The 27,843-nt window shown below is 36.6% G+C and overlaps 5 protein-coding genes across 8 annotated transcripts; 1 reads left to right on the top strand and 4 right to left on the bottom strand.

Moving 5' to 3' along the window:
* Nucleotides 1–315: 315 nt before the first annotated feature.
* LOC111596321 lies at nucleotides 316–1,154 on the bottom strand. The gene is made up of 2 exons (XM_023310487.2): nucleotides 747–1,154; nucleotides 316–681 (listed from the first exon to the last, which is right to left on the bottom strand). The coding sequence occupies exons 1-2, from the start codon at nucleotides 1,096–1,098 to the stop codon at nucleotides 623–625; spliced, it is 411 nt and encodes a 136-aa protein (XP_023166255.1). The 5' UTR covers nucleotides 1,099–1,154; the 3' UTR covers nucleotides 316–622.
* Nucleotides 1,155–1,254: 100 nt separating this feature from the next.
* On the bottom strand, nucleotides 1,255–2,542 carry LOC111596271. 2 transcript variants are annotated; one of them, XM_030224673.1, is made up of 4 exons: nucleotides 2,233–2,526; nucleotides 2,040–2,179; nucleotides 1,773–1,964; nucleotides 1,255–1,712 (listed from the first exon to the last, which is right to left on the bottom strand). In XM_030224673.1, exons 1-4 carry the CDS (start codon nucleotides 2,259–2,261, stop codon nucleotides 1,585–1,587), a joined length of 489 nt encoding a protein of 162 aa, XP_030080533.1. In that variant the 5' UTR covers nucleotides 2,262–2,526; the 3' UTR covers nucleotides 1,255–1,584. The 2 variants fall into 2 exon arrangements, with proteins under 2 accessions (XP_030080533.1, XP_023166178.2); XM_023310410.2 differs by having other exon boundaries at nucleotides 1,255–1,964; nucleotides 2,233–2,542.
* Nucleotides 2,543–3,383: 841 nt separating this feature from the next.
* LOC111596298 (phosphatidylinositol 4-kinase beta-like) lies at nucleotides 3,384–9,904 on the bottom strand. Of its 2 annotated transcripts, none has more exons than XM_023310455.2 (12): nucleotides 9,717–9,904; nucleotides 8,886–9,651; nucleotides 8,337–8,451; nucleotides 7,465–7,702; nucleotides 7,293–7,403; nucleotides 4,825–7,143; nucleotides 4,653–4,771; nucleotides 4,462–4,599; nucleotides 4,114–4,388; nucleotides 3,969–4,057; nucleotides 3,743–3,907; nucleotides 3,384–3,689 (listed from the first exon to the last, which is right to left on the bottom strand). In XM_023310455.2, the coding sequence occupies exons 2-12, from the start codon at nucleotides 9,332–9,334 to the stop codon at nucleotides 3,502–3,504; spliced, it is 4,206 nt and encodes a 1,401-aa protein (XP_023166223.2). In that variant the 5' UTR covers nucleotides 9,335–9,651; nucleotides 9,717–9,904; the 3' UTR covers nucleotides 3,384–3,501. The 2 variants fall into 2 exon arrangements, with proteins under 2 accessions (XP_023166223.2, XP_023166224.2); XM_023310456.2 differs by having other exon boundaries at nucleotides 9,775–9,904.
* Nucleotides 9,905–10,649: 745 nt separating this feature from the next.
* LOC111596300 (glucose-fructose oxidoreductase domain-containing protein 1) lies at nucleotides 10,650–12,455 on the top strand. The gene has a single exon (XM_023310458.2). It carries the CDS (start codon nucleotides 10,713–10,715, stop codon nucleotides 11,871–11,873), a length of 1,161 nt encoding a protein of 386 aa, XP_023166226.2. The 5' UTR covers nucleotides 10,650–10,712; the 3' UTR covers nucleotides 11,874–12,455.
* A 492-nt stretch (nucleotides 12,456–12,947) lies between these two features.
* LOC111596309 (ATP-binding cassette sub-family G member 1) lies at nucleotides 12,948–27,632 on the bottom strand. 2 transcript variants are annotated; one of them, XM_023310468.2, is made up of 12 exons: nucleotides 27,545–27,632; nucleotides 21,468–21,873; nucleotides 21,285–21,402; nucleotides 18,554–18,749; nucleotides 18,096–18,241; nucleotides 16,910–17,148; nucleotides 16,720–16,854; nucleotides 16,163–16,467; nucleotides 14,723–14,891; nucleotides 13,991–14,091; nucleotides 13,397–13,555; nucleotides 12,948–13,330 (listed from the first exon to the last, which is right to left on the bottom strand). In XM_023310468.2, exons 2-12 carry the CDS (start codon nucleotides 21,805–21,807, stop codon nucleotides 12,986–12,988), a joined length of 2,253 nt encoding a protein of 750 aa, XP_023166236.2. In that variant the 5' UTR covers nucleotides 21,808–21,873; nucleotides 27,545–27,632; the 3' UTR covers nucleotides 12,948–12,985. The 2 variants fall into 2 exon arrangements, with proteins under 2 accessions (XP_023166236.2, XP_023166237.2); XM_023310469.2 differs by lacking the exon at nucleotides 27,545–27,632 and adding an exon at nucleotides 27,343–27,505 and having other exon boundaries at nucleotides 12,986–13,330.
* Between the last annotated feature and the right edge of the window lie 211 nt (nucleotides 27,633–27,843).

The raw sequence follows: 27,843 nt of genomic DNA, 5'->3' as shown, positions 1-27,843 counted from the left end.
TCAAAAATGGATTGCTATATAGAAAAGGCAGAGCAGGGCTCCCCGGCTTCAACAGGTGATTCTAGATGGAAAGTTTTTATTTTCAAATTTAAATAGCTTTTTCCGATTGCATCTGCGGCTTGAATGTAAAACAGTCTAATCGACGAAATTCATTTTCAATCATAAAAATTGTATTTATATAATAAAAATGATTAAAAAATTAAAATTTGTTAAATGTACTTTCAGTACAGGGTATCTTATAGTATATAATCTAAACACTTTAACCAACGGTTCTTTTCTTCATACTTATATTAATATTCAGAAAATATTTGCGCTTATCAGAATCACGATTGTTTACAAGTTTATACAGATATTTTTTCCTGAGAATTCTCGACTTATGTTAGCCATAAAATATGCTCTGTTCATATAGTAGAATGGGGTAGTTCAGGCTTGCAGTGTGCAGTCTTAGACACACAAGAAGAGATTATAAATTCCGTGGATGATATTGTAAAATTTGAAAATATAAACAGGGTATGGTGCAGTCGGTTAATGCCGATTAAAAGGTGCTTCAATGTTTACACAAGTTTTCACATTTCATAAGTTAAACAATCATTATCCAGCTATAAGATCTGGACGACAGACTTCAGCCGCGTTGCATGGGAAACAGGCCCTCGCAGCTACCACGACGCACAATCCGTATATCTATGAATAATGAGAACTGAGTCAGAAATGGAAAGGTTTTCGATTAATAATGCAGCTCTACGCACCGGCGCCACAGAAGCGAGCGCAGTCGAATTTCTGCTCATTGAGGTACAATTGCCTGTTGCTGGCACAGATCGGATTATATTCCGGCGTAGTTGGACAACGGCCAAAGCAATCGATGAATGCTTGAGTGGGCGCCGCAGCTGGTGTGCTGAATGGTGTCATCGTGCCCACAACTGGCGAATTGTTGACCAGCACAAAATCGCCAGTCGAACGCATTGTTGGCCTTGTGGGCATCAAGGGGGAACTTGTTGTTGCCGCGAATATCAGAAAATCTTGACCGGCCACCAAATCTCCAGTGATAAGAGCACAAATCGTTAACAGCAGATAATTAGCCATTTCCGCACAAGTAGCCATCAGCCGTCTGGGGTTGCATTTGAACTAAAACCCCAGCTAGTTAGCCTACGCTCAACTACTAAGGCTAAAACAACAGAAATGATTTCATAAAACTGGTTTTCGCAATCAATGAATTTACTAGAAAATCCAGTTCGAATGTTTATGCGATATCACGTTGCCACAGAAACCTTAAGTGGGATGTCCCAAAAAGCTTTAGAGTTAAACGCATTTTAAAGCCGCGATCTCAGGTTCAAGTTTATTAAAGCCATAAGATGTGGGAAATTTCCTATATCTTTACATGGGTAAAATAGAACTGATACAATTTCATAATCAATAAGTTCAAGAGAAGATCTCAAGATCACAAGTTCAAGCTTATTAAAGCCATAAGATGTGGGAAATTTCCTATATCTTTACATGGGTAAAACAGAACTGATACAATTTCATAATCAATAATTAGAATACATTATTCAGATATATTTAAGACCGTGACTTGATGTGGCTATATTGTCAACCTATAATTATGGCATTGTATGGAGCGGCAGTGATGCGAGGTCCAGGCATAGAGATTGTGGGCGATAAATACTGCATGGACTGTTCTAGTTTTTGGTAAGGAGCTGTCTTAAATCCAATGTAAGCTAAAAATAATGAGTCATATAAACAACAGGTAATAAAATTTCGAAGAGCTGAAAACTTACAATTTGAAGTTTGGGGCATCTTATTTACACCTTGCATTCCTGCTTCCTCGGATTGTAGAGTCGTGTTTAGAGCTCGCTGAAGACACTTGCTTAAATGGATGCCACGCCTAGGTCGTCCACAACGACAAATGTCAAGCAAATTCTTTTGCATTTCTGCTGAAATGAAGTGCGACTGAGCTTTGTTATCGGGTTCTATAAAAAGGAGAAATAAATGCATTAATAAATATATTTATAACAACATATACATTGGATTATAGCCCTACAGACCTGGTGTATGGAGCTTCTCCATCAGCTGATTTTCAAGTTCATCTTGATGATAAAACTTATTATTCGAACTGGATCCAATTCCATTCCAAACGCGTGAAAAATTGCTGCGCGCTTTATGCTCTATGCGTACCGCTTCCTTGCTATAAAGGAAAACATGTTTATTTCAGTTTAAGGTATGTCTGTTATAACATACACTCTTCCAACTAGTTTGGTGGGATCCATTTTCAGTGAATTTCTATTGAATATGAAAGCTGAACTGAACCCAATCGAAATGTGTCTATCAAGAATTTTACTATAGCAACGAAATTATAACTAAATACAGGTTTACTTAAGTAAAAATTTCCTAGTCGCGTGTTTCCCCATTAACAACCCTTGGTTTCCATGCAAACAAAAATGATTATGCTTTCCCAGAAATTTTTCACACAAAGTTTCCACTACTTATAGCTAGCAACGAGACGTCCACAAATTATATTCTATCATTTACACAATTTCCATAGAATATTTTAGTTAATTATTGAGTTTATTAAAGCTTCCTTATATGATATAAACATATGCATACATAGTTATGATATACACAATGTTTACGTTTACGTAATGCACAAAAGCTATACAATATTATTTTTCAACATACAACAAATTTTAAATTTAAGCTTTAAGTGCTTTTATTCTCTTCTTTTTCTGAGTTCTTGGCATGTTTTTGCCCGTAAATGTAAAAAAAATTGTTTCGATTATATAAATTCGAAAGCAAACAGAGATTTATATATGCGGCACCTTTGATAAATATACAGCTAATATTTAGATAGTTAAACTATAATTAAAATACAATAACTTTTATCTTCCATTTTTATAATTCATTTTGATTTGAATTTTCGGTAAATTTATCGAATGTTGTTTTGCAAATTGTTGAATGAACAATTTTAAAATAGCTTATACTTCCTTCAAAAATAAATATGCGTAGCGCATTAGCTAATTTTATAATTATAGATTGATGATCTTAAATATATACACATATAGCTGAATTAGGATGGCCAGATGCAATATAGGAGCGACAGAAGACACGACACATAGATAAGAGTCAAATACATTTACACTTTTACTTAAAAGCTAGACAACATTCACTTTACCCTAAGATAATATAATATAATTAGATATAATAACAGTGCCAATATGAATATTTAACGAGTCTGGCTTGAATAACAGGTGCTAATAGGTACAATCTTAATTCTCTTGCATTCTTACAATTGCTCTTTTTCTGTAAATGTTACAAATCCTAATGCAAATATATTTATATTCATATTTATATTTATATATACATATGAATACTCATTTATATATATAAATATATATGCATTAAATTGTGTACATATAAAATTAAAATATTGGTTTTAACAGTCCATAGGTTTGGTGTATCATATTGGCATTTTCCCTATCAATCCTATCGATTTTGTTACAGAACTTATTCTCACAATATGCCATTTGTATAGTACTGATATCCATCATACAGTTTCGTTGACAGACTTTTCAGTGAGTCCTGCACGAGCTGTTCAACCTTGCGTTCCATTTCCTGTTCAGTTAAATTCATATGAAAGCGTTTTCGGAGATTCTGCACTGTACCGGAGCAGCCATTCTTAAAGCATGGCAAATGCGCATCTACAAAAAGGTAGGAGTTCAAAAATAGTTTCTGTTAATCATATTTTACATACTGCTTCGCATGATTTCCACCAAGTTTATAATGCGATCCATGTGCTTGCGCACTGACATCATGCCGACGAGCAGCAAGCGATTGAACTCATGCCAATGCTCGGAGCCTGTGCCGCCCATGACATCTACAAATTCATGCGTGAGCTTAAAAGGGGATTGCTCGAAACCTAATCAAATAAGTTATGATTAAGTATTTACTTTATAATTATACATGATTTATTTACTTACCCAAGTTTTTGGGTGATATGCTTAGAATAAAACCGAAGTCTATGTGTATTATGTGACCGTCAGAATGTAAGAGTATATTACCATTATGTCTGCAAATCGAGAAAGGTCGATTGGTTCTACTTTAAGAAATCTAGATTACTCTTACCTGTCCTTAACCTGCAGCAGGTAAGATATCAGACAATACGCCGCACAGCTTTGAACAAAATTCTTTTGGGCCTGAAAAAAACTTTCGCCAGTTGCTGGCCCATATTCGCCAATAAAATAATCCCGCAGTGATTTGTTGGAGTTCTTTTTGATTTGATGCAGTGAAACCGTGTTCAAAATGGGCTCAATCAAACCACTGTCATTCGAGAGGCATATAATTTTATATGGTCGCACCCATAGATCCACATTTTCCTCCAGCCAAATAATTTTGAACATCTATCAATGGAATAATGAAATATTAACTAGAAGCTAATGGATATTAGCCAGAAGCTAATGGTTTGAAAATTACCTGTAAGAGCTGAGTGGCCATCAGTTCCTGGCGCAAGTCATCGCCACACTTGACGATGGCGGACAGAAGACGCCAATTTGATAAATGACCGTAGGGCGATGACTCGCGTATGAGCTTCTCCTTCTCGTGCCAGGGCTCCTAGGGATAAATACAGATTACAACTGCTTTAAGTGTTTAGAACTTGAACTCACCTTCAGAGCTGCCGCCGATGGATCTTCGGGATCATTGCTAAAAGGCTTTGTGTTCTCACAACTCAAATTGTTACAGTGTCGAGTGCGGACGTCGCCAATGTTAAAGACAACTGGCGGACCTATAAATTAAGTTATTTATTTTCTCGCTTAGACTTTCAATTGTATAAGTCACCTTGGTCTCTGGAATCGCACGAATCTAATGACATCTGCGAAATGGAGTCCCGTTCGCTGATTTTGCGCATGTTCAAGTACTGCGCCGTGATGTCATCATCTTCCTGCGACCAGGCATCATCTGCATTCAGCTGCAGTCCGCCCAGCGACAGCTGATTGCTTTGGTTACCGCTACAGCAACAACTGTGTGCGGCCGGCTCACCACAGCCGCTGTCTGTGTGTGAAGACGTGGACTCGGTGCCCTTTTTGCGTCGACAACTCGATCCTTGATGATTATCGCTACTGTTAAAGGTGCGGCTGCAGTTGTGTTGGGTGTTTAGACAAGCTCCTTCCAAGTGCTCCTCACTCTTGGTGTGTCGCAGCGACGGCATCATCTTTGGAATGAGCGGCGAGGTGTAAATGTCGGCGACTTCAACCACCTCTACGTATATGATGTACGGAGTCTTATCCTTTGAATTTAATACAGCAGTCTTTTCCTCTGTAATGCGCACCACGTGATGCGGAATATCCGAGTAGAGCGGCAGCCAGACACGAGCTGGCAAATTCTTGTTAATCAAATTGAGAAACATACGCAGCGCCGATGTTTTCTCTGCCTTAGAGGCCAAGGACGTTAAGTTCTTGCCCGCATTTATCAGCGCCTTCATAAACTCCTTTTGCGGCGAGGTCTTTGGTGCGCCGCAATTGCAAAAGGTGCGATGGCCCAGCAAGCCATTAACTTGACCACGCACAGTTTGAAAGCACGTGCAGCCATTGTCGAAGGCACGACCCGAGCTCAGATCGCCCAAGCATAGCTTAGCGGGCGCTGTGGATACCCGATGCGCCATGCTGAACGCATGAGGACTGCTGGAATCGGCCAAGAGCACTGTGGCATCTGACTGGGAGCGATAGTGTGTTTTCTTGACCAGAGCAACAGCTGGATTTTGATTCGATTTCATCTGCGGCTTGCTTTCCTTCTTGGAGAATATTTCCTTCATGAGCGACAACTTGGATTTGCGACCTTTACTGCAGCTGCCCAGCAAATCCACCTGATGATTGTATGCCTCCAGAAGCCACAGGCACTTGAGCAAGAAGTCAACAGACTTGCGGCATCGAATGGTCAGATAGGGATCAAGCACTTCAGCCAGTTCATCCATTTCAATATACATTACGATCAGCTGCGGTATATAAAGATCCACCTCCTGGTCAGAGAAGCTAAAGATCTTGTTGCCAATGAAGCTCAAAACACCTGGCTCCTTTGAGTAGAACAAATAGTGCACAGCGAAGTGAATATTGAAAACGGGCGATTCAAAAAACCGCAACAGGCCGCTGGGACCTCGTTCGTAACTTTGCTGCGGTGCATCAGTGACGGATGGATGCTCTTGAATATATTTCACTACACCAGGCACTGGAATCTTCACTTGTTGCAGCGAGCTGTTAGAGGTGCTCGTCGGCAGCCTCTCACTAGTCTCTGCTTCTAGTTCAGCGTCTGTAAGCGCAGGTTTCTTGCTCTGTCCATCCGTGGATGAAGTAACCTTTATGATCACAGTTTTGGCAATCTCTGTTGCGCTTACGATTGGGGCAGTGTTTACAGCGGCTGAAGCTGCTTTTTTGCTTGAACTCGAGCTTCTTAAGCTAAAAAACTCTTTTCTTTTGGAGGCTTCTGTGGGCGACTTGACCAGATCCGGCGACATTTGAACTCCACTATTTGATGACGTGTTGATCGTAGGTGAGGGCAATTCCAATGGCTCGTTCGTTTTCTGCTTGATTGCATGCTTCTTTTCGTGGTTGTCAATGATGCTTTGGGCCGTGCGAAAAATTGCATTCTTAGTGGCACCGAAAAAACTCTTAAACAACACTTGATCGTTTTTGGTGTTCTCGGAAGGCGTGTTTGCTGCAACCGCCTTTGATGACGTTATATCTGGTGGTGTATTGTTGGACAGAGTCTCTGATGTGGGCAACGGGGGCATGTCATCCTCATCGTTCGTGTCAAGAACCGGCTCTATTTCATTGGGTGCTGAGCCAAGCTCCAAGTTTATGGCAGCCTGAGACATGTTCATTACACGATAGCGCGTTCGATCATCTGATTTGATCGGCTGTGAATCCTGCTTCGGCTTACGCGTGGGTCGCAGTGTCCGGCAATCGTATTCGTCAGTTTTTGGAGAGGACAAGAAGCAAAGATTTGAATCTATTCCCTTATAATCAGCATCGATGGTCGTTGTTGTTTGTTCTTCTCCGGCATCGGCATTCACATTGACATCCATGGCGCCCAGATCGAGTGACTCATGAGAGTGGCCTATGCGATTTAGCGATAGTTGGTCCGACTCTGAGCCACATAAAATACCTGACGAAGGGTGAGAGTAGAGGGTGTGTTTTAGTTAATATGCTTACATATTGTCCATTAAACAATATAAGGATACAGCTTCATATGTGACAAAGTTGTCCCCGAAATAAATTTAAAATTGTTTCGAGAACTTTTTGACATTTCCTTACCAGAATCATCCGATCCAAGACTCGTCAGATCCTCACGCTTTTTGTTGTTGCCATAGATCGTGTCCTGTGGCCCTGCTATTGAGTTTTTCGATTGAGCTGCGCAGGAATCCTCTAAAAGGTGACATAACTTGATTACAGATCCAATTGAGATCAACTAATAACAATCACTTACCTAGAATTTCCGTGGCTCTCTGTGAATGTACTGAGACTGCAGATGAGGTCGAATCTATCTCTATCCGGGCAGTGCCAACTCCTCCAATCACCTGAGTTGCATTTGGCGGGGATGGGGCAATTGCGGCTGCATCATTAGCATCAGTGGCTTCCATTTTTGAGCAGATTTTGCTATTGAATTTTGTTGAAACTGAACTAAATGCTGTTTCACTCTCGGCATTGGGAGATGAGCTCTCGACCTGTAATTATTAAAATGTTTAATAAACATTAGCTTGTCAGCAAAAGCTTCTTTTCTCATTTGCTTTTTGTTTTTTTTTTTTTCGGCAGATCCCACAGTTAAGTTAACCTGTCCTCTCGCTCTCTCTGTAAATTGCATTCGCATTCAAAGCTTAAAGCTGCAATAACGGAGCATCGAGCTTTGCCTCTCTCAGACTTTACTTCTCTGTCTTTTCAATGGTGCGACCAGCACAACTGGCTTTAGTGTTGTTGTTGATAACCAGAAATGTACACAAATAGCAAAATATGCAAAATGTGAATAATGCGAAGAGCGATAAAAGCAAGCAGAAAACTTTGATTTCGGCATGGTGAATGGACATGTACCCTTTGAAGGTAAAGGGCATATATATTTGTTTATATATATATACAATATGATTAAGTAGTTAATAACTAAATTAAATTAAAAGGATTGCAAAGGTTTAGATTCTTTCATAAAAATTTTAAAAATCAAAAAGAAAAAAATTGTACAGATGTAGTGAAACTGAAACAGGTAGATACTAAAATCAAAACTATGTGAGGCAAATTTAAGCACAACCTCAACTATTCAGTCTTAACATATGTTGCACACTTATATATTCAAAAAAAAAAAAAACTCACCTCGGGTATGCGTTGCAAGAAGCTGTCGAGACTGCGATTGCGATGATGTTGTGTGTGATTGATACGTGTGCTGCTCACCGTAGAAGAAGCTGGCGACTGCAATATGCCCATTGATCTAGAAATTAGTGAAATATGTTAAAATAAGCTCAAATTACTTAAGGAAAAAATCAATACATTTTCGTCATAAGCAAAAGAGGGCAATGCATAAGAACTAAAAAGAATAACAAACATGAAATACCAATAACAGATATTTGTTCGCTTTCCTTTGCGGGTAAATAAACAAAAATACCTATCGAAGGTTATCAATATTTGGAACGCAAATCACAAAGAGAACGTGGACTTGTGAGGGCAACAAGTGCACGAATAAATAGATACGCCATAAACAGCAATTCTTCTGATAAACAATTGCTGTTGACACAGAACTTTCCTTCTGTTAATCTAACATGTCATGTTAACTACTTTCAAAAATAGTAGTTGTTAATATAAAACTGTTAACATAAAAAGTATTTCAAGCCATTTTTTAGTACTCGCTTAAGCAATCCAACTTACCTTGAATCTAAGCTAAAATTTCTTTGATGTTTCGGCAATCGTTTTGGAGATCTATTAGTTGTTTGGTTTCCGGCTAGCTCAACGGAGGATATGGCTAAATTCTGTTGCGAACGACCATGTACAGATGGCATGGATTGATGGAAACCATAGTTAAGGCGCGACCTTGATGATCCTGAGTTCTTTGGTGCGCTTGCCAGTGAGCCAATGATTGGCCTTGAAGCTGCGTTGGGAGGCAATGTATTAGGCGACACAAGCGACAGTTGGGAATCATGATTTTCATTTGACGTAAGTTCCATGACTGAATCCTTCAACATAAATTCTGTTGATTTATGTTCATTTGAATTGCTTTTACTGCTAGAAGCTATCGTCGACTTAATCGAATTATCACCGTTTACCATCCCCAGCATTGACGAGTGTGGCAATGCATTGATGTTTCTGTTCATATTCATGCCTTCAACTTGTCATTCGCAGCAGGTAAAAATCAACTCGTGTGCAATCTTGATTTACTGTAGTTAAAGCAGGTATTGATAGCCATTGTCCTAAGCTACCTGCTTCCTGTGTGGCTTGCTTTGGTCAAAGTGTCTATACCAAGCGTTCGCAGAGTGAAGTTGAGGTTGGGAAAGGCGAGTTGCTTTTCTTGATTTATGAATTAAAAGGAAGTTGTAGCAGCTTAAATAAATTTAGATGGCTCACTGGAGCAGGTTGCTCCATTGTTAGCTGCTGCTTTCGCTTCTAGAGATTTAGGTGCGTTAAATAAGGGGCTTCCCTGTAAAGAAGACAGAAATGTATGTTCACAAGACAAAAAAACAAGAGTGTTTTATTAAATCTTACTTTACGTGAATCAGTTTCATTTGACTTTCGACCCCGCACTCATTTTCGTTTCGTTTACCTTATGCGTGTTTCTATTGAATTTCCATACTAATATATCCGCAACATTTTAGATTCTAAGATTAAATTAAACAGCCGACCATATATTGTGTCTTTAAATTAATATATAATTATATATATTAATATAACCGAATTTAGAGTCAATCAAACAAAAACAATGCAAATTGCATACAACAGTTTGTTAGTTTTATTTAATATCAAGTGATGGGAACAAAGTTCTGGTATTAGTTATGCTCAATGATATCGATAAGCTAATTTATCGGGAGCTAATATGCGATATGCTCTGAATAAAGTGTTATCTCTAATAACGGAATTTAATTTTCAAGTACTTGATGGATCTTAAAATATCTTTCGTTTAAACAACTTGTATATACAAAGTATGCAAGGCATTGAAAATCTCTTCGAAATACTATATGTAATGTGGTATAATGATTTCGTTTAGAAGCTTATTGTAGCTGTCAGAGACTTCTTAAGCTAACATATTTTAAATATAACGATATTTTTATTTTTCCATCACTAAAGTGCCTATAAACAGCTCCTACAGTCCGGTGCCTGCAGAACATGAAGGTGTGGCTGAGCTGCGCAGACCAAAAAACAAACAGTTCAATTCAAGCAGTTGAGCAATATGACAAAGTTAAACATATTCTTTTGTAAGTGTATTGGAAATAAAATATATACACGATTATTTAAACATATTTGAAATAGTATTCAATTTTTTAAATCATATTCGCAATTGTTATATATGAATAAATAACAATTCAATTAAATACATTTGTAGCTTATATATAAGTATATTTGTAGCTATTATTATAAGTAATTAAATTTAAAATCGTTTTTTATCGAGTGCTCGAGTGCTAGTATTTTTTAAGTGTTTGCTTAATTCGTCCATTTTAAACCTGGGCACACTGGTTAAATTTCATATAAACATAAAAATAAAATATGCTTCCTGGCGTTGGCGTATTCGGAACAGGTGAAATCGCCAATGTCCTGGTGCCACTACTGCGAGAGAAAGGTTTCGAAGTTAAAGCGATATGGGGACGCACACTAAGAGAGGCCAAAGAAACGGCCAACGCACAGAATGTTACATTCTACACAAACGTCATAGACGAGGTGCTCCTGCGCAAAGATGTCGATTTGGTGTTTATAGTGTGCCAGCCGTTTCTGCATGCCGAGATCTCTGTGAAGGCACTAGGAATTGGAAAGCATGTAGTGTGTGATAAACCAGCTGGCCTTCATCAGACAGACTCTATGAAAATGGTGCGTGCAGCACAGTATTACCCGACACTTATATCTCTGGTGAATCATCCATTGCGATTTCTGCCTGCCTTTACGCAAATGCGACGTTGTCTACAGGATGGACTTATCGGATCGCTGGGAGAGGTGGTTCTAATGGATGTGCGTGTGCAAATGGGCACACTATTCCCTGAAAAGTACAACTGGATGTGTGATGCTCAGATGGGCGGTGGCGCCCTGAATCTGGTGGGCAGCGTTGTGGATCTTGTTCACTTTCTGTTGCAACAGCAGGCAATTCGTGTCCACGGTGTGCTGAGAGCTTACACCAAAACGACGCCTTCCATCAATGGCATACGCCAAATAACTGCACCAGACTTTTGCAATTTTCAAATGGAGCTTTCGAGTGGCACGCTCGTCACGGTAGCCCTGCATAGCCACACTGTGCCGACAAAAAGTTTTTCTCAAGAGGTGCTCGTCTATGGCAGCAAGGGGCATCTTGTGGTACGAGGCGGTGATCTTTTTATACTTAAGGAGTCCCAGCAAAAGGAAGAAGCTGTCTACGTGGATGTTCAGGATTTGCATGTTTCCACTAACAACTCTTTGCTGCCACGGCCATACATCAAAGGACTGTGCAAAATGGTGGGCGCCCTCAAGGAAGCCTTCAATAGCAAAGAATCCAGCTGGATAAAAGCGCCTGTCTCCACTGCGGCTACCTTCGAAGATGGCCTTTACGTACAAGCCGTAGTCGAAGCTATACGAAAATCGAATGAAACACGTCAATGGCAACGCGTCCAATTGACCACAGATGTGCCCCTAAACCATGACCAGATTATAAGATATGGATATGCGCGAATGTCCACCATGTGAATAGTGTATTTGTATGTGTGCACTTCCGCTGTACTCCCCAAAACGCCTTTCCACCATTAACGTATTTAACTTATTGTTTACAGCATTTACATTTTGCATTAATAAAAATACGCCGTAGCTTATTAAGACTACTTAAGAGGAAAATGATTTGAATGATGTGGGTATATGTCTCACAGTTTGTAGATGTATTTGGGTATTGCTCTTTGAACTTTTTCAATCAAAGATACGATGTGGGATTATCACATTGGGCACTACGAAAGCAGAAATTATCAAGCCATTGCTAAAAAGTATTAATATTTTTTTTAAGTTAAATAATAATTTTACATATACGGACAAGCTGAACTTTCTGTGGGCTAACTATTCGGAAAAGCTTGAGTCTTTTATATTTGATAATATTTTCTTAAATTGTTATTAGGCTGCAGTCGTTAGATTCCTATTAACTAATCTCTTAAACGAGATCTATACATTTAGATTGTTTTGATATAACAACGTAATGTACTAGGAGTTGCTTCCTTCATTTCACTTATATACTCTATATGCATGTCTGCTTAAACAAGTAAAACCTTTCTTACGAAATAATAAGATATGTATGTGATTGTTTTTATTTGATATGTGACATTGAAAATTGTATAAACGGCAAGATTGTATATCATATTAACATTAACTGGAAATATTTCTTTATCGTAGATAGTTGAATTATATCGAATTTATAATTTGTAATTTGTTCGTTTCATGTTTTTGGTATATCAGCACTTATGAAATAGATTTATAAAATTAATTGCTATGCTGGAAATATGCAAAATCCACTACCCTAAAGCCTGTTGAGTACATGTAAGCCAAATGACATAAATAATTAAAATAATAATAATATTGTCTTTGATTCAACACAGAAAAAAACATAAGTGAATATTGTTTCTTTTTTCTTAATGTAAATAAATAGTTAAGTTATACACATAATCATGTTTAGATTAAAATATTTTTTTAGCAAAACGAACAAATTAAAATCAATAAAAATATATATAAAAAATAAACACAAACAATAGACACCAGCTATGTAAACATATAAAATATAAAACTAATTTACGACTCTAACTTAGTTGGTAAGGAATTTCCTATCGTTTGTTTAGCTTGCGCCACAGGGTGATTATGGTTAACAGATGCATTACACCAATTACAATGCCCATTAGCATAATGCAATCGGACATGTGCACATCGGAGATCATCATGTACTTGAGAAACACTTTGGGACTACGAAAATGACAATACATAACATTCTCTGGACAGTCGAGAAACGGACGATCCATGCCATAAATCGCATTCAAAGCGCCATGAAAACCCGCACGGAAATAACTTAAATGCCACATCCAACGAAATATGGGCGTTATGTCTATGTAACGCGTACAGAAACCAAAAACAGAGAACAGCACCGCTAATATGGGACCCAAGAAGACGGCAAGCTGCAATTACAAATTTCATTTTAATTGAAAATTTACCAAAATTAAAAGGTATTCCATATCATTTACCTTGGTTGGCAGCGTGGCACCCACAAAGAAACCCCAAGCCTGTGCGCTCAGGCTCGCCAAGATGGCCAGCAACATGAAGTAGTAAATCCGGAAAGAGTCCACGCTATCATTATCCGTTAGCCGTACGCTGATTATAATGTACAAAGCGGTGCAGAGACTCTAGAAGATGGAGTATTTAGAAAAATTGGAATTAAATTATAGAAAGTGAATGATAGAAAATTAAATTAAGTTGGAGCACTTTAAAAGAAAGTTCAAAACAGGCTAAAGCTCTAGGGCCTGCTCTATACTTATCCCTTAGTTTGGGATCTCTAGAAAATCAATTCAAAGGTGGCTTTCTAAAAGGGCTTTGTGTAACTGCAATCTAAAGGCTGCTTAATTCTTGTATCCGTTTTTAAAGGAACTTTTAATAATTTAAGTTGAAATATAAAAATTGAAAGAGTTTTTCTTAAATTTCAGAGGCAGAGCTGAGTGCAGCTAGATTAGTTTGGCTTTAGATTTGATGTTTAGAAGTACATAAAACTGTACAAGCAAAGCTACATTATATATCAGTTTATAGGTCTACTTATACAGCCTTAGCTCTGACGAAAAACTTACTTGAAAGGGCACTTCAAAGGAGACCAGCGACAGAAAGTAGGGTCCCAGCTTGTACCAGCGATTAAAGTGTTCCCTGGTCAGCATATCGATCTCCAGTGGAACTGCAAACAGAAAAAATAATAATTTTGGATTATTTTTAAATTCCACCTTTGCTTTTCAGCTTCAAAAACGTGAATTTCTCTGACACCACATTGAATCTTCAGACGTCAAAGTGCCTACATGCAAGTGGGTCGGGTCACTGCACCGAAATTAATAAAAATAAAAAAAAATTATCCAGTTTTGTAAAAGCAAACTGAGTACATTTTACTTGAAAATAAATTAAGTGGGGAAAAACGTAAATATAAATAAATATATACATAATTTATAGGGACAATCTACCTACAAACAAAATAAATCATAAATATTCTGCTAACCAGGATATTAAAATATATTTATGTGGATTATTTATGTGAATTATTTTTAAAATATCCGAACGAGAAAGCTGATCGCAATCTATATAATACGCAAGTAATTTAAGTACTTTTACTCTCATGACAATATATATATCTTAAAGTTGATATAATTATCTATAATCTTGAAACTTTGCATAGTTCCATCCTTTAACTCAGTATTTGTTTTATTTCTTATCATACACTATCCCACTTTATAAGCTTTCAAGGCTTAAATCTCTAAGATACTTTTCAGCTATATACATGTAGATAGATTTATGTGTATAGATTTGTAACTACTTACAGGTCAATACCACTGCCATTTTACCGGTGTAGACCAAAAGCAGCGTGGAGCCATATAGGTAAACGTAGTTGCCCAGCACTGAGCTGGCGCTGTTGCCGACGTTCAGGTAAAGGTAGCCGAATATGACGCCAATGAAGATATGCGAAAAGATTCGGGCCAGCAAGAGAAACTGCAAATAAATGTAAGCAAGCACTTGAGCATATGGTAGCTATATCTCATATATATATATATGCGTATATGACTATTTATTTAACACGCTGCAAGAGCTGCAGCTAAACATTTGCTGCCATTGGCACCGCGCACGGTTACATTAACTATGTGAAGGTCAGCATCGCTTTTCAGTTTTCTGTTCTCTATTTTTTTTATCAAGATATGGCAACAGTTGAGTGACCAGCGGCACACCCAACAGAGATATATAAATATATATATATATATATATATTTGTATACATGCTTAAGTATGTGAGCAGAAATCAATTGCCAAATCAACTTAAGCTAAAACTTGTAATTGTGGTATGGAAACGATTTATATTTAATTCTAAAATATAAATATCTAAAATTAATCACAAATTTTTTCTAATATACCAAATTTTGAGGGTTTTATTTTTTTTTTCATCTTTAGAGTGCAGACAGTCTCTAGAATTTTATAATTTAATTCTAATAAATTAAAAACCAAATGAAAGTTAAACAATTCGACTATATTAGGTATAAGACTTTTGGTATGCTGAATTCAAGTCTAGGTACTGCCCTTTACACTTCATCTGTTAAGATAAAACTGGAGAGAGACTCACATAAGTGATAGGCGCTTGGGATGAGAGCATAAAAGACGAATGTTAAGGAATATTCAAAATATTTTTAACTTTTTTAACGTAATTATACTTGAATAATACACGTAAAGAGGTTTTCCAAAACGTGTCAGGTAAGACTAGGAGTAAAAGTTGATAGAAGAGGACACATCTGGATTCGTATTGCAGCATATTTCGACTCTTTGCTTGGCTGCTACATTCCATCAAGTTTCGTTGATTATTTGTTATTATTCTTAAAGTTGATGTATAAAAAGTACATACAACATTCTAATATATTTACTCTGTTCTATAAACTAAACCTTTTTTTATCGAAATACGACATTTTCAGCCCACAGTGCGCATAGATTTTCGTTGGCTGCCTGGCAAAGAAGGCGTTGTTCACACTTTATCGAATGGGTGTATAAAAAAATTGCAAAATTATGAAACTGCTGTGCATAGCGAGTGCATAAACGCGTACTTAGCTTAATTGATAAAGCAACGTAAATTGCAGTGAATTACCAAAACTACATGACATTATATCGTAGTCAAAGTCAAAGCGGAGCTGCCCTAAACAGCACAGTCGACCTTGTTGACGTTATTAACAAGCATTAATTTATGCTTTTTATACCGTGTTTTGTTTTTGGTTTTTTACTTACATAATTGCGTCTGGCACAGATGAGAATGCGCTGCATGAGCAGCAAATATTGCATGAGGAACGACGCGGAGATAATTTCATGATTGTGCTTCGATGTCAACGGCATCTGGTTGGCGAGCTCCATGTGGGCTGTTGCCTTGGCAAGCGGCTGCTCGAGTGGCTCTGCTGGTGCGGTAAGTGCCTTGATCTCCTCCAGATCCAGCTCTTGCTGTGCCGGTTGCACATAGCTGTACCGTGTGAATTGTACCGAATCAATTGTAGATAGTTCTTGACCCGAACTACTCAGTTTCTTGCTACCCAATGTATCTGCAACGAATATAGTTGACATTTGCTTATGAGTGATGTATACGACTTGAAGATACCGCGTCTGTGTAATTACAATTGCTGAAGAAGGGTCAATCAATATAGAAAACTGAACATGAGCTAGGCAAACTGACTTCTCTTAAGGTTACTTGACGGAACTTAAAAACATATAGACAAACGGGCATTTGTTGCAGTTGAGTGAATTGAAAGAACTAAAAACTTTTTCTTGCCATATAAAATATAATATATATATACCTGTTATAGCTGTTTGTGCTGCATTAATATTCTTGGTGTATGTCTCTTGATGGGCATCGACATAATACTTTTTATTCGCTGCCTCTATCAGATCGTTAAGATCGCATTGATGTTCTCCAACGGCTACTTCCAGCACTGTTTGAAAGCAAAGATATAGTAATCTGATAAAGTCTAGAGCCTGTGCACTTACAATAGTCGGCTGGATTATGATAACTGGGACACACGAGCTGCTGGTCGGCAAGAAATGGCACCAATGCTGGAATCGTGCCCTGGTACATACAGTGGCCATCCACAACCGTGTACAGCTTATCGAACATTTCGAATATCAAGGCACTGGGCTGATGGATCGTGCACACAATTGTATGTCCCTGGGAGGCAAGTTTCTTTAGCAGCGATACACAAGAGCTGCAGGACGAGCTGTCCAAGCCACTGAAAGGAAATTTAGAATTTGATTAAAGAAACTCTTGCAATTAAATTCTGAATTTGCGCTTAAACGGGTCCAAATGCGCTTAGCTATAGCTTCTGATCAAGGATATGCTTTATGCATATCACATCCTACTACATCATATTAAGGCAGAGGAAAAATGTCATCTGGGAAGCTTACAGATCAATTTTTGTTTATAAAATAATTTTTATTTGTTATATTTATATTTATATTAAACATTTTTTATTATTTTTAAAGTTTTCTATACGAATTTCTGTTCCGTTAAAACATAAATTTCTAATACTCAGGCAGTTTTTATTTCATTATAGCCTAAGAGATTATATATTTTATTTAAGTTAAGATCGGGTCTCTTCCGATTATTCCTTACTATTAACACACACTGAAAGAAAACTAATAAATCTATATGCCTTAGATATATAAGTTGAATTCTTTTTTTCTACACTTAAAATCATATTTTCATATAATCGTCGCAAATGATTGTTCATTAGGGGGTCATTAGACTCAGTTGCTCAGTTGCTCAGTTGCCAATCATTATACGTAATGCCCGGTAATACCACTAACTATAAGCAACTTAATTGTTATTGTTATTGTCTATGATAATTATAGAATTTAGTTAGCAACTGTCATTCAACGACTTAAGATCTTTAATGCTCCGTGGAGAAGCATATTCGGCAATCTCTATGTGAAGGAAGTTTGAATACTCTTTCAATACGTAAAGGGAAGGTATTTCCTAAGAATCAATATATGGTAATAGTAGAAAATAGATCTTGATTATCATAATGCGACGAAATGTTCCATCTTCAGTATAAATTACGCCTTTCACATATTAATGAACTTAAGATACGTGTAGGAAAAGCTAAGTCGATTCAGTTAGCTCATCAGACATTATTATTCATCAATTATTCATTAGTTCTCCTTTGTATATACTCACGTTGTCGGCTCATCCAGATATAGCACCGGCGGATTGCTTATCAATTCCAGGGCAATTGCAAGTCTTTTCTTCTGTCCACCAGAAAGTTTTCCCGTGTGGACATTGTAACGATGCTCCAGACCCAACAGCGATAAGATGTGCTTTATCTAAGGGACATAGACAGAGGCAAGTAAAGTACAAATGAAGAGGAAAAGGAATTTCTTAATATGCAGAAAATCTATGAGTATATTGATTCTTGATCAGCAGCAAGAGCTGCCTGTCTGACTGTCTGTCCGTATAAACGCAAAGTGTAAGAACTAGATTCTTCCACAACAGCTCCGCTGGCACATATACACATTTTTAGGCAGTTTGGGTATCTGCTAGTCGGTCACTCCTGCCGTGAGCACTCTGACTTGTTTGTCTCAGTCAGATACTTGATCGTATTATGTTGCATTGTGACTTTATCACGCGTAACTTACCGTATTAAGCTTATGTTCCTTTGACACCTTAAAGCCAAGTTTCAAGTGCGCCGCCATTAGCATTATCTCGCCGACCAATAGTTGGGGGCGCAGCAGATCATCCTGATGGATGTAGCACGAGAGGCGGCGGAATTTCTCAGATACTGTGCTCATCGGCTTGTCATTGACGCGTATGTTGCCCGTGACCCCAGTAGCGCTTGGGAGTAAAGAAAAGGAAACAAGTCAAAAATCTGATGTCCGATCTCACTTTAGCGATGTACAACAATAATTAACTCATATATGTGCTCCAATCACAATCACAATCCACTGTCGCGCTGCCGTTTCAAGTTCATAGTTTAATGACCGATAAGCAACAATGGTAAACTGAATAAGTAATAATAATTACAGAAGCTGAAAGAAGCTTAACCCCCTCTGCCCTTCACACACGCTTCCAGCTACATACTCTTGTTTTTCCACTCATATTTCATAACACTCGGGCTTATAGTATGTATATGCATATGTAGGCACAATTTGGACTTCTATTTGGCTTCTTTTCTTTCACTCGATTTAAACTTTTAGCATAAATCAAATAGTGCATATATATTTAAGCTTTAGATACATTCATTTTCTTTATTAATACTCATACTAAGGCTTAATTGCGAAATATTAGTTTCAAATTTTTAAATTCTACAGGTTTAAAGATTAATATTCATCTCTCCTACAACTGAACAGTAAATAAAATATCTATGACTGCATTTATCACAGTCTTAGAGCTCGCTAGCAATACAAGAGTTTTACGTGTGGTTCGCTGTCGAAATTATTATATAAATTATATCTGCCATATAATAAGGCAAGCCAAACTTTGACATAGTAGATTTAACAGTCTTTGAATCATGAACGAGCCTTATTCAATCAGCTAGTATTTGTTACGGCTTGCAAAAGTCATAACTAGTTGAAGGTTATTATTTATTATTATTAAAATTATCAAAATTTATTATTAAAATATCAAAATATCATACAATAATATATAAGAAAAAAATTAAAAATAAATATATTTAATGTAGAATATATAATAAAAAAATAAAATAAATAAACAAACAATATATTTTTATCTAATAATATAATTTATTATATCTCTTATTATTTACTCTCCTTTGTATATATACCTATCTCTATATATATTAAAAAACTATTTATATACTAAAAAAGTCTGAGCTCTCTTATAGTAAATTAGATTAACATATAATTCATATGATATATAAAATATATTCAGCTAATCTTTAATCCGATTTCCTGCTTTATCCATATCCTACACAGTCTTAAACCTAAGTAAAAGTTGATATCAATATCATTAGCAGATTGTTTTAATTAGCAATAAATGCATCACAGCTACGCTTCCATTGATTCTACGTTCTAAATTGTCAGATACAGCAAAGACTGGCTAATGCGAAGCGAGTGCTGATGCGCATAACTAAATACTTCAGATAAAAGCATTAAAAACTAAAATGAAATAAATAAAATTTATATTAAAATTTCACTCTTCAGCAATTGTAGCACTTTATGAAAGTGTTCGGACTAGCGAGGGCGTACTGTATATTAACAGTGACAACTCAAACAAGGAACTGACAGCTAGATTAACAAGATCGGACAATAACAATCAAGTGAAACTACTATATGTAGACTTGTACGTATATATATATATATATATATTAGGCATTACATCAACAGCAAATACATTGCAAAAGAGTCCCATAATAGAAATACTATATAGCAATTGATGAAACTGACGATTGCTGGACTTCGTCTCAGTCTCAGTTGCTCATCGATCGACGCATGCGAGTGAAATGCGTTCGTTGATAGTGTTTTCCTTCTCAGCTGACAGTTCCGACATCGATTAGAATTGTGACCCTTAATGCGTTTGACTCAAGCTCTCGCCTTTTCCAGTCCACTGCCGACGCACATACTTTGTATATAGTATATGTACTTCCATGGCAGCCCATGACTCAGATGTTTCATTTATAATCACTTTCAATGCGACTTATGTAAGAGTTTATGTATTATGAGCCTCTCGTGTATCAAGCGCGCATGCATAACATAGATTACCTATCTCAAGATCTTCGCACGTTACACGTTGCATTCTACTTAGTACAAGTTGAAGGTTAGACCTCAGAGCTGAGACTCGCAGTAATCAAAATAAACTAAATGTAGTACGAACTGAGCTCGCTAAACTAGACAAACTTTGGATTGTGAAACTCTAACTAAATTGAAAGTGGAATCAAAGAGTGCAAGCTAGTTAAGTTAAAACTGAAAGTTAATGATCTTCTTGATACGTTTATGTGAATACAAATCGTGGCAAAGAGCTAATGATCAGCTAATGATTTGGCAAAAAATGTTCTGCTTTTTAAGCGCGAAAAGTCGGTTGTGCCCGACTACGTTTATAATTTCATGAAACTAAAAATAATTCCATTACAAGCGAAGCCTAAATCATACAATTTTGTTAGCTTTCGAGTATACAGACTGAATATTGAAACAGTATATATATATATGATATTTTTATGTAAAAAAAAAATGAAGTGTTTAATCCTTGGTATAATTTACATAAGAAACAAATTAAACTTAATTATTTGAAATCAATTTTCAAGCATTTGTCAGTAGCTCAAGAGTTTGTCAAGATTTTTAAGCACAATAAAATAATTTTGAGTTTTCTCAATCTAATTCCAAAATGTTGCAATTTAAAGCTCGTTAAACTTACCAAAATCCGGACATAACATTAAGCAGTGTGCTCTTTCCGGCTCCAGATGGACCCATTATGGCCGTCAGCTCGCCAGATCGAAAATTGCCCTGCAGACCGTGCAGGATCTCCTTGGTAACTGCGAAATCACCAATTCATAGACTCAGTTGTACAGTCGTCCTGTTTCAGATCCTGCAAACTTACCAAATTTGCGCTCTGGAAAAGAAAACTTGCGCACGGTGTACCGAATATTGGAGAACTCAATGTCCACTGGTTCGCATTGGGCAAAATGATTGTGTGGATCGTAGAGATTGTTGTTAACTTTGACGGCAGTCGAAGCTGAAGACGACTCATCAATCGAAGTCGCCGATCCTGCTGCCAGTGTGCAACAGTTGATGCTCAGACAGGGATTGTTCCCCTTAGCCTGGCCGGCGTAGTGCTCGCCCTGGCTGTCCACCGTGCAGGAGCTATTGCTGCTGGAGTCGGTGCCTCCGCCCCCACAGCAGGCGGCATCGGCAGCCTTGATATCTGGCAAGAGTGTCATTGTGGGTGTCTCCAACGGAACGAGGTTCCAATTCCACCTTTAATTAGTTGCGTCTTAGCTGAGACCCTAAAACAAACAAAAGCGCTAATTAAACAAACAAATCAATAAACAATTGCAAGTGCGACTTCCATCAAAACAACTCAATTAAGCTAATATTTATTTACACTTGTCTGAATCCTATATCATTAGCCTAAGCATTCTGGAGTGGGTGTCAGCAAATGCTGCTAATTTATCATTATATAAGTTCAGGCAATTTGTACTACTCGAACCCATTGAACATCGAGAATCAAGCAAAGTAAGCATGACTCTAGAAAGGTTTTAGCCTACTCAATCTATGATATATAATGTGATATTTTCTATATTATATATCAAATTTGAACGTGAACCATCAATAGAATCTCATTTTGAATGAGTTCAGCTCAAGCACAAACACTCAAATAGGAATATATATCAAAGTTCAACATTTTAATTTTACATTAACATTTAATTACATTAAAAGACGATTAGAGTTCTTGCCCAGTCATAATGGGCTCAGGTCATAAAAATTAAGTTCCATTTTTTCAAGTAAAACATTGCGTATATACTAAACTGGGCTTATGTGATACAGTCTCAGCTAGATTCGGGCACAAAATGGGTTTGGAAAAACCTCAGTTGATATCTTTTTTCTTGGCCAAATTAAGGTGAGAAATGCAAACCATGTTGGCCTGTGTGTTTTTTTTTTTTTTTTAAATAAAGCTACGATATTTTATGCTACATTTCTATATGCTTTTTATATGCAAATATCGTTTATATATATAAATATTTTACCAAATTTTTGAACGTTTTATTCTGAGTCAAGTTTAAACAATTGTTAATATAAATAACTCTTTCGTTTTTAGATACTATTTCACATGAAGTTCTCAGCGCGCATCCCAAACACGCTAAGCTACATGAATAACTATAGAGTTGGCGTTACCTTTTAAAATAATTTTTTTTTATGTTATATTTAGCTCTCAGAGGAAGTTTCTAAAAATATAAAAATATATACTTATAACAATAGAAATATTTATTTCTGGCGTCTACGTCTTAACGCTTAACAACAATTTACAGATTTCCCACATCTCTATATAAGAGGGAAAAGCCATTTTAAAAATATATATTCGCTATGTATATAGTTTTGGGCATTTTCATACCCTGAATACATTGAAAATGGATATTCAGGATTTTGACAAAATTGAAGCAGCAAGAGAATTGGCTAAGCCCATGATCATCAGCTGAGTAGATTGAGCCATATCTATATTTATACAATTTTAAGAATTTATCTCATCTCACCCAACTAGCCGTCTAGCCATCCATATAAGCTCGATAAACTCTTAAGCCACAAGAGCTAGTGACCTGAGAGTTTCAGTGTATATTACTCTCATTTCTTTTTTTTTCAGTAATATTCATAAAGGGTATCAGGGTATCTCCTAGTTGTGCACTCCCTAGAGGACGCACTTTTTTCCGAAAACATAATATTAAAATATAATATAAGGGATAGTTAACATGTATTATTTATTTCAATTATGTGTCATTTTGACAGTCGACAGCTCTTTTCCGCTGGAAATCTCGACAGAAAGTCATTAACGTGTCGCTGCGTAACGAAATGAATGAAGCTTTACGCTTGAACAATTTTGGAAAATACTGCCAAAGTCAAAGTTGTGTAACCCGAACAGAGCGTTTATTGAAATGAAGGTTTCACTTTAGATTTTCATTTTTAATTTTTGTATTTTTTATTTTCATCTGTTTTTTTATGCAGTCTGATTCAAGTGCATATATTATATCACGTTGATATTTGGCTTAAATTCACAGTGAATAGAAAACAAAACCAGTTTGAAAAGCGCGCCAAAAAGCGAATCAAAGCCATGACAGGTAAACACAGCTAGACTAAATGTCATTTGTTGCCGAGGCATTTGGCAAGACCAACCAAATGGCCAACCCACTTCACTATCATTGCTAAATGGCGGCTCTGGAACATTAACTTTGCTAACATTGAGTTAGCCTTCGTTATTGGCACACGATTCATGTAAGGGTTTGAGCCTCGCATGCTTCCGAAATGAATCCGTGATCATCGCAACCAGCTAATCTTTATAGCACACGAGAATATTGAAGGTAAGACAAAATACAAAAAAATATACTTTTAAATAATAGTTAAATAAAGCAGGTCAGAACCTCGCAATCTGTCGCACAATGCGTAATACTCGTTCACTGTCTAAAAATAGTTTGATTTATTTAAAAATCGATATTTTCCCAACTGACACGCCCCAATGGATAGACTATAAAATGCATAGATCGATCTGTTCGGGAGGTCAACTGCGATCTAATGAACAGCTCCGAACAGGTGAAACATAAACTTTTCCGAGTTTGCTCACCCACAATGGGAGTTTATTTCTAAAAAAGAGGCACTTTATAGAAAGCCAATATACTCCTTTCAGTTTGGGAACAAGTGTAAAAGTTCACATTGACGCAGATAGCACAACTTTAAGTAATTTTTAATAGATTTTTAGTCATGAAAATACCCCACATACTTTACTTCTAGAGAACCACATGTATGCGCCCACACACTCACCTAACACACACACTCATACTCAAGCACACACAGAACACTTCAATTATGAGCTTCTGTTACATGATTAACACCTACTGTAAATGTGTGTTTTTTTTCGTAAATTCGGAGAAGTGAGAAACTACAAATATCAATAAAGATTAAGGTTTTAATCACAGTTTCTCTATTACAAAATATAAATAATATTGCAATCTCAAAGGCAGAAGCTAGAAGTTATAGGAAGTAGTACTGATATGTCTAGAAGATACCCTGCATGGTCGTTCCTTACATGTTGGAGTGCGTATATAGACTGCGCATTTTAAGCATTGCAGGGTATAGCTGGAGAAGTTCTCACACATCCATTAAAATTAGAGCGTGCAAACATTTGGCCAAACTTTGTACTCAATTAAACAATGTTTTTTGTTGAATTCTCTATTTAAAATTCGTCCACCAAAAACATACAAATATATACCTATCTATATATATATATATATATACATGTATACATGTATATTATATATATATAAAGAGAATTGCGAATTGCTGCAGATTTGAGTACATATCAAGTGCATTTTTTGATTTAGTCATTAATTGAATCAATGGCAATTGAACTTGTCGTTCGTTGTGTCGCTGAGGTCGTCTATATGGTCATACACAAACATAGATATGAAGCAGCTAGTATTATCCGGCTTTGCCCGGACTAATTTTTGTTAAATATATTCAAATATATAGTATATATTTTAATGTTTTTTTTTTTTAACTTAGGATAATACTTATACATATCTGATCTATAGGTAACAAATTTGGCATTTGGAACAGAAGTCTATAATTTCCAGGGTATTCTTGTAGACATCACACATTCAATGGCAACATTGTGAGTGTTCTTTTTGAAACAACTTTACAAAAAACACATTTTAATTTAACAAGGGAATAATATTACGTATTTGAACTCTAGAATCACATTTGCGATAAAGAAACGTAGCCTCGCAAGGTCAGCACGGGGCGATTGACTTAGAAAAAAATGCTGTAAACAAACATTTTATGTCGGAATCAGGAATCAGGGCCATGGGTAAAATGTGTAAATATTGTCAAATGTATGTATTTACTTACACATCCAATGTAAATATATGTACGTAAAACCTTTTCAAGTTGTGCGGCGTGAAGCGGAACAAAAAAATAGCACAAGTAGCCGGTTTTTCGGTGCTTTACTTAGAACCTACCAAAATGTGCTAAAAAGTTGTAAAGTTTCAAATGCTATCAACAGATGGCGGTAGGTAGAAGATACATAAAAGTACCCAAAGGCAATTAGAGGCCAAAGTTCCGAGTCCATATGGCTAACAATTCTTTTCCTATTAAGACCCACAACATCCATTAAAAACAAGTTCACATTCTAAGAAAAAAATATTCTTTTGGCCTTTGTGTTCGTTATGAAAGGGGGAAAACATCAAAAAACAGAATGTTGGTTTCTAGGCGCTGTTCTCCAACGGGCATGTTTACTACTAGCTGATGCTACGTCGCATTATCAGACAGAGACACAAGATAAACAGACAGAGAGACGCTACTGGCCTACTTTTCAGTTCTATTGCTGTTGATTCGCTACGTCACAGCAGATTATTTACAAAAACAAAAGGGAAAAAGAAACAAAAACAGAAACGAAATCTTCTGCCAAAGAGCTTTCGACTGAACTAAAAATGTGCAGCGGCTATTGCACTTATTTATTATCTTTCTCTCGCTCTCCCTCTTTCTCAGCATAATTATGCTCGAAACGACCGAAAATAAGCCAACGCTCGCTTGTTTACGCTCTCACACTCTCGCACATAATTCTATGCCACACATTCAGCATTAGAGAGAGAGTAGGGTAACCTGAACCTGTTAACCGTTGTTGCCGGCGTTCGATTCTATAATGTTTCTTTACACTTCTTTCGTGCGTCATCTGTAACTGCGCTGACGTTCCTAGGCCTGTTTCGGTTTTGGTTGTTGGTATGTACATACATAGACTGCAACGATTGAACCTAATATTGTTTACGTAACTCAATTCATGAAGAGGCGGCTTTATTGATATATACTCTACTCATTCAAAATAGGTAAAAAGGGCAAGATTATTTTGCGCAAGATAATGTAACAGACAGCCTCATTAATCCATGATTAAGGTGATAAGTCGAACATAAAAATATTATATTTTTATATATTTTTATTTCTTTATTAAAAACACACATAATATTGCTTTAATATATAAACACATTTGAATGTCATATGCCCGGAGCACTTTATGAAGATCAGACGTACAATGAATGCCGAAGTTATTCACGAATGCACTTCCCGTAACGGGTGCTGAGCATGAAAATACGCAATGTATGTATGTATGTATGTGTGTAGGTTTGTGAGATTTTATGTTTTTACACTCGGCGTACGAAGTTAACTGGAGTATATTGATTTTTAGTGAATTACTGCTCATTTGTCCATGTGAAATATTTAACCTATAGATCAATTATACATATATTCTATATTTGACTATTTATGACTTTACGTTGATGATAATTTGAAATTCAGCGTATGTTAAAGAATATGTTTTACATACATATATGCATTTAATCCATTAAAAAAAAAACAACTTTCGCAGTCGTCAAGAACACTTGGAACACCACAATGAGTTAGTTACAGGGTATTACACAGTGTCACCATTTGTCCTAGATAAGTGTGTCTGATTGCTTTGTATGCATATAAAAAGGTAAATGTTCGAAAATACTTATTTATGCATGTAAGGACAAATTGCAGAGTTTCGTTTTTTATTTATATAAGCATTAAGAGGGCTTGCACACTGAACACGCGATCACAGCATTTGTATAATTTGTTATTGAATTTTGTAATTTTGAGCGGCAATTCTATTGTTAGTTTGTTGTCAGCGATTTTTGCTTTTCGTGATTGCAGCAAAAATCCCTTTGTATGAATATGATATGAATTTATATACATACATATATATATAAAATTCACATTTGGAATTGAAGAAGTAATACTTTTGAACAAAATCTTTTTCATTATAGGTAACGAATGCAATTGTTGTCATTCGTTATCGCTTTCTGCGCTTTATGGCTCTTTCTTCATTGAACTTATGCAGATCGACGACGCGTAAATGAATTTTAATTGTGTGCTATTCACTATTTGTATATTATTTACTTCTTTGCTTTTCACTTTGGCGCGTCTTCGTCCGTTTAATGCGCGTTCCACATTAGCCGCTTGCTGCCGTTCAACTAAAGAACTCGCTCCCAGTGGCTTATTATTATAGTACTCCAGCTAAGTCAGTCCAGATGCTTGCTCAGCTGTGTACAGTGGTACTTACCGCAAACAAACAAAATTCATTGCTGCACATGCATAAAAGTTTAAGTTAACGACTTAAATAGACAAGCACAATTATACAAGCATATTTATATGTTATCTAAAATATCTTTGAGGCTTGCCACATGAAAGTATGACTT

The sequence above is a fragment of the Drosophila hydei genome, unplaced genomic scaffold (genome assembly GCF_003285905.1).
Source record: "Drosophila hydei strain 15085-1641.00,03,60 unplaced genomic scaffold, DhydRS2 tig00008116-arrow-pilon, whole genome shotgun sequence".
Classification (NCBI taxonomy): Eukaryota; Metazoa; Arthropoda; class Insecta; order Diptera; family Drosophilidae; genus Drosophila; species Drosophila hydei.
The sequence above is the reverse complement of the archived record's forward strand: the minus strand, read 5'-3'. Positions and strand labels throughout refer to the sequence as shown.